Source organism: Phodopus roborovskii, unplaced genomic scaffold (genome assembly GCF_943737965.1).
Source record: "Phodopus roborovskii unplaced genomic scaffold, PHOROB, whole genome shotgun sequence".
Taxonomy (NCBI): Eukaryota; Metazoa; Chordata; class Mammalia; order Rodentia; family Cricetidae; genus Phodopus; species Phodopus roborovskii.
In genome coordinates, this window is record NW_026126515.1 from 1,943,767 (window position 1) to 1,949,847 (window position 6,081).

Below are 6,081 nucleotides of genomic sequence, written 5' to 3' on the forward strand. Positions count from 1 at the left end.
TATACCTATATTGCAGCTCCCAAAGTAGCCAACGTCACATAGCTGAGCAAGGTTACCCTGGACCTGCTCTCTGCAGGCTTCTTTGCAAAAAAAAAAAAAAAAAAAAAAAAAGCCTCCACCCAAGTTGAGTGAACTTCCAGCCCACACCCATAGGAGCCAACCACTGCCCTGCCCTCCAATGAGGTCCAGACTCACAAGGGAAAAAAGCCGATAGAAAAATTTCTTGAAAAACGGGGTTTATTGATTTTTTAAACTGCAAATAGTCGTTACAAAAAAGTTTTTTTTCTTTTAAATAAATTCACACAAAGAAAAAGAAATAGAAAGCGACGGTAGTGACCAGCAAGAGGAATAATAATTACATTCATCTTTATGTGTGTGCGCCAGTTGTTTACGTTAGCATTGGAAAACTCCAACCTGGAATCCAGAACCTCGAATCTGCGAGCGGAATGTCTTGAGATGGGCACGTAAAGTCAAAGGGTTTCTCTTTTTTTGTTTTCCCTTTTAGAAGCTATACATAAAATGTGGCTTCCTTCTGTACTGTCACAGAACTTGTACATACATTCTCAGTCCTACCTGTGAAAGGCCTAAGGAGAAGAAACTCAATTTGCAGTCCAACACAAAGGGGAGAATTTCTAAAATAAATAATCCAACAGTTTTTTGCATTTTTTTAAATTAATTTTTCATTTTTTTAAAATAAAATAACCAAAAAAAAGTGTAAAGTTACAAAAATGTTGTTGAAGAATAATATATTAAAACTGTGGAAAAAAGGAAAGACACGTCACAAAATTTTAAGATTAATATGAAGATCATAATTTAACATAAAAGAATATATTCTATGGATTTGTCATCCCGATAAATATGAACAAAATTAACAAAAAAAAGCATAGTTTGGCAATAAATACGTTTTGATAAGTTAAATAAGCTTTTTTATATTGATGTGCAGTGACAAGCAAAATTTTTGCTCTCCAATTTCTGAAAGTTAGATGAAGTTTAAACCCAGGGAAATAAGCATGGCGTGAGGGCTCTAAGGTAGACCTAAGGTATTCTAGAGCAAAATCCATTAAAGCTACTTCTACAGGAAATCGTTTTACACAGATATTGTATGTGGAATGAATACCATTAACTGCTCACCCCTTACATGTTTTTTTAAGCTTTTCTCTCATTTTGTTGTAATTTTTAAGATGTCACATATGAATTGGGGAACTTTAGCACCAAAATCAAGTCTCTCATAGTCCATCTAGTTTCCCCTTCCTCCCCACTTAAAAAAAAAAAAAGAAAAAGAAAAAAATTAAATCACAAAGTCCCACTTATGTCAAAACCTTCGTCCAACTAGTTCAACCTTCCTCCCTGAAGACCTACACAAACCCGGGCAAGATTCGTCAACAGGGGTTCGGGCTGGAAGAAAAAGGTTTTGAATGTCAAAATAAGTTTTCCCCAAACCCCAAGTCCAGCAACAATTCTCTGAGGGAGGCGGGTAACTACAAGGAAGGGGAAGTGTGCGGGAGACTGAAAGGAAGGTGCACTTGTGTCGCCAGCTGGGGGAGCTGCTGGTTGCGGGTCACCCCCCAACCCCACGGGCAGAGGCTCTGGGAGGCCCACGGGTGCCCCCTGGCGTTGAAGAGGTAATGTAGTCACAGTGACAAAGTTAGATAACAAGGCACTAAGTTGCTTCTGTAAACGGTTACTGCTTTTCTTTTGTGATTTGGCACTTAAGGCTTAAGCCGGGGGGAAAAAAAGGCATCTACTGACAAATATGGGACTCTGTTATGCGTGGTTAAGTGGGCTATGAAATGGAGGGAGGGAGTTTCAAGCCAGAAGAAGCTACCAACAAATTGACTTGTCCTTACGTTAGGGAAGGGGGCAACATACCAAGGTTCTGGGGAAGAGGTTGAGCTTAAATGTATCAATGTAGGGGTTGGGGGGAAGTTAAGGGGTGGGGAGGTGAAGGTATGGGATGGGTTGCAGGGTGGAGAGGTGAAGGAGGCAGGGTGTCCCTCCCTACCCTGACTTAGTCATCTGAGATGGAGAGTCTGCTGAAAATGGGCAGGCGTCTTGAGTTGTCCAAGGTAGGGGAATCTGAGCCACTGTGGCTGCTGCTGGAGCTGCTCAGGTAGCCCTCCTGGTCCGAGAGAGAATCCTGAGGGCTGGGGGGAGAGTCAAACATGTGAGGGGACTCAGACATGGGCCGGAAGAGGAAGGTGGTGGGGGAGCCTCCCCCGGGCAGCCCCATGCTAGGAGCAAAGAGGCTCGCCAGCTCCTGGCTGGAAAAGGCGAAGGGGTTATTGGTGCCATCGGGCAGGGTAGGTGAGCCCAGGAGGTCATCCGCGCTCAGGATGGGGGGTGGGGTGATGGACGTGGGGCTGTCCAGCAGCCCCGTGGCAGCGGCGGTGGCAGCGGCACTGGGAAACCCAGCAAAGCTAAAGCTATGCTGGAGGCGGGGACGGTCAGCGGAGAGGTCCCGGCCCCCCGCCAGGGCGCGGCGCTCCTCGGCGTTGTGAATGAAGTGGCAGCGGGGCCCGTAGGGGCAAAAGCCGATGGTGTGGAAGGTGCGGCACAGCTCCGTCTTGTACTTGGGGTGGCGGGTCAGGCTGCGCAGCTCGTGGATGCCGTGCGCGAACTGGCACTTGTCTCCGTACTTACAGGCACCGTTTTCTTCGAAGGGGCGGCACAGCTCCGTCTTGTAGCGGCTGGAGTTGACCTGGCCGCTCCCAGGCTGCTTCTGGGTGGGCAGCAGCCTCTCTCCCCCTTCGGAGAAAGAGCGGTCTCGAAAGCGGCTGTCGCGGGAGCTCAGGGACGGGGCCGGCTCACCCTTAAGGCTGCTAAGAAGTTGGTTCTGATGGAACTTGGAGCTGGGCAGAGTGACCGAGTGCCTCCGAGGAAAGCCCCCGCCAGCAGGGGTGCCCACTGCCTTCCTGTCCAGCAGGCAGCCCCCGGCACTAGGAGTGCTGTAGTTGAGCATCTTGTTACCCTGGGGGGGGGGAGGGGGAGAGAGGAAAGGGCCGGTGAGTGACTGAGGACACCCACGAGGTCAGGGCATGATGTCCACAAAGGACAGCACCCCTTCATCAGATAGGCCAGTCTGTCTCTCTCTAAAAGGAGCCACCTGGGTTTATTTTGGCACCGCTCATGAGAAATCACAAAATCCTGTTCTTTGTGGAAAAAAAATTATGTATGCATCCTGCTCCATGCTGACCCCCTGATATATCCTCTCGTCCCAACAGCTCCTTTTCTTTTCCCTCTAAAATCCAAGTCCTGTTTATATTTTCCTCAACTCAGATTATTTCACACAAGGCAGTCCCCTAATTTCCCTCCCCCAACAGAACCAGGTAAACCCCTGGGAGAAGACTGTAAGGGGGACAAATCCTCCCAATCGGTCCCTGCTAGCCCCTCCCCCACAATCCGGCCCCAAACTCTCCGCTTCCTCTTCCACAAGTGTACCCTTCCTTTGGCAACAGGTTTTCAAACTGCGCTCCCCCCCCCCCTTGCTTAGGAAAGGGCCTAGTCTCTAGGGGAAAGGGATATGCATGATCCCCAAGCCCCAAGCTTCTGGAAGAGTACCCCGGAGAGGGATTTCTCCCTCCATTCTCCACCCTCTTCACTGGGCAGATGCCTTTGCACTTGGTCCTGGCTGCAAGAGAGGTCTGGATAAGTGCACCAGTGTTTAATCTTGAACCAAAGCTGCAGATGGGAAAGAAAAGCTCCAACTACCCGCCCACCCCATACACCTCGTAGTGGGGGGAGGGGGCTTCAGCAAGGACACAGAGCTGCCACAATCCCTAGTCACCTGCTCAAACTACCTAAGATTTAGAAAGAGTGTGTGGGGGGAGGGGGGAGACTTGAAAGTTATCTCCAGGCCCCTGACACATGTGGGTGTCATTGTGCAAATTCTAAAGTTAGTCCCTTAGGATCAGCAGCGGGGGATCGGGAATCAGTAACCCTGTAACCGCAACCACCCCACCGAGAGGATTACAGGAACCCAGTGGAGAGCCGGTTCCCAACAATGAGGTTCATTTTAAAAGTCCTGCGGGGGGAGGGGGCAAAAGAAAAAGAAATAGATCAAAGAGCGGGCAGCCAGGACTAGAAGGATGGAGTTGCCCAGGAGCTCCGGCAGCCGCCAGGGCAAATAGACTTGGGGAAATGCAGGGAGGGAAAAAAGTTAAAAATTCAAAGTTTTTGATGTTGCTCTTCAGCTCCAGCACGCCCCTGTGCCCCAACCCTGCAGCCCCGGGGCCTTGGCAGCTGCACCGACAGGAGCAGCAAGCTAGGAAGAGAGCAACATGACCCGACGTGTTTAAGGGAAGGCAAAAACAGTTCAGCAATTAAAAGTAGCCCAACAGCTTCATCCTTTCAAATGGGTGGAGTGGGGAGGGGGAGTAGAGTGGGGGAAAAAATTAACAACATCCATTGAGTTGTACATTTTAACCGCACTCCTGGAATATTACGGTTTTAAAGCTTTTTTTTTCCTTCAAAAACCCGACTGGCAAACTACCCCCCATTTAAGGAGGCTCTCTTAAGTCTTAACTGGCGGGAACTTGAGTTCTGGCAACATTTTGTTCTCCTATTCTTTAATCAACGAGCCGTAGTGCCTTACAACACAGGTAAGCAGCCAAAGTGTGAAGCATAATCGCCCAGCGCTCTCTCGGAGGAAGCCTAGCCCAGCTAGGGCGGGCACAAACTCCACTACAAACTCGCCTTGCCTACATCTTTTTAAACCTTAAGTCGGTCCCTTTTCCTTGCCCCGTCTCCAAGGCAGACGGGGAAATTCTCCCAGCCAAATATCGTTCTGAGACTTTGCTTTCCCTAGAGACCCCTACGCCGCAGGCTAGCAAAGTTGCCGGGTAGACTCGAACTCCTCCAGCAGGCAGGCATGCTCTGAAAACCCAGAGCGCACACCGGGAGCCCACTGAACCCCAGCTCCAGTGGCACGCCATGCAAGAAAAGAAATCCTTCAAAACTTGTCCCAATCATAACTAACCACTCTTCCGCATCCCCGGGCCAGCCCTTGCCCCGCAAACTTTAGCGGTCGCCCAGAACTTTGCTCCCAAATTCACAAGGAACCACCTGGGACCTGAAATCCTGAGTAGGGAGGACATGGCCAAATTCCTTCAAAGTGGAGGAGATCACAAACAGTGAGAGCCCTTCACTCGCCATTTCCCCAGACCCTTTTAAGCACAAGAGAAACTTTCGGAAAGCAAAAGTTCCGCCCTAGTTTACCTTGCATAAAACTTCGCTCAAGTCGAAGATGGTGGCAGATACGAGGGTGGTAGTCATCGTGGGCGTTCGCACGGGGCAAGGGATAGGATCTGGTGTGTCGTGAAGGTCCCGGTGCGGGGAAGGCGCAGCCTCCGGCTCTCCGGTCTGGAGTCCCACACGCCTGCTCCCGGCGCCCCTCGCCTTTCTGACTCTCCCGGGCTGCGGCGCGCAAAGCCGAACTTATAAGATTTGGTGGATTGAGGGGAGGAGCTCTAAACTTATTTAAATGAAGGAGAGGAGGCGGAAAAAAAGTTGATTGACACTGAGGTTGAATCAGCCATGCGGTCAAGCGGGAGGGAGGGGTGAAGGGGGGGAGGAAAGAAACTTTCAAAAGGAAGAAGGGGGAGGGGAGCGAGGAAAGAAGGCGGAAAAAAAAAAAAAACCACTCGGAGCGGCGCACAACTTTTTTTTCTTAAAGAGGAAAAGTTTCGAGTCCGCGGGCTCCGCTCCCGGGCGCTGGGGGCGCCCCTCCCTGGGGCCGGGCGGGGCAGAGGGGGAGGGGCGCCCACCCTTTGTCAGCCTCGCTGCCCCGCTCTGTGACATCACTCATTCCACCCTCTTCAGAGTTCTGGTTGTTGTGTTGTTTTGTGTGTGTCGGGGGGGGGGGGGAGGCCAAGGGGGTAATGGTTGGTGTGTGTGTGTGTGTGTGTGTGTGTGTGTTTTGGTCGGGCAGGAAGGCGGGCTCGACTTTCTCTCTCTTTTTTTTTTTTTTTTTTGCTAGCTGGAGCTGAAGCTGGTCTTGAGCGGGCCAGAGCTGCGGTTTCCATCTTGAGCTGGTGTCCCTTGAAACTTCTCCAAGTGTCCGCACGACTTACCTTTCCCTGACTT

At 50.5% G+C, this 6,081-nt stretch overlaps 1 protein-coding gene across 1 annotated transcript; it reads right to left on the minus strand.

Annotated features, from left to right (window-relative positions):
- Positions 1 to 219: 219 nt before the first annotated feature.
- On the minus strand, positions 220 to 5,576 carry Zfp36l1 (ZFP36 ring finger protein like 1). Its single transcript, XM_051196226.1, has 2 exons — positions 5,215 to 5,576; positions 220 to 2,968 (listed from the first exon to the last, which is right to left on the minus strand). Exons 1-2 carry the CDS (start codon positions 5,269 to 5,271, stop codon positions 2,009 to 2,011), a joined length of 1,017 nt encoding a protein of 338 aa, XP_051052183.1. The 5' UTR covers positions 5,272 to 5,576; the 3' UTR covers positions 220 to 2,008.
- Between the last annotated feature and the right edge of the window lie 505 nt (positions 5,577 to 6,081).

Coding starts and splice junctions, on each gene's coding strand:
- Zfp36l1 (XM_051196226.1), bottom strand. CDS start 5,271: ATGACTACCACCCTCGTATCTGCCACCATCTTCGACTTGAGCGAAGTT. Junction 2,969..5,214: donor TGAGCGAAGTTTTATGCAAG/GTAAACTAGGGC, acceptor CCCCCCCCCCAG/GGTAACAAGATGCTCAACTA.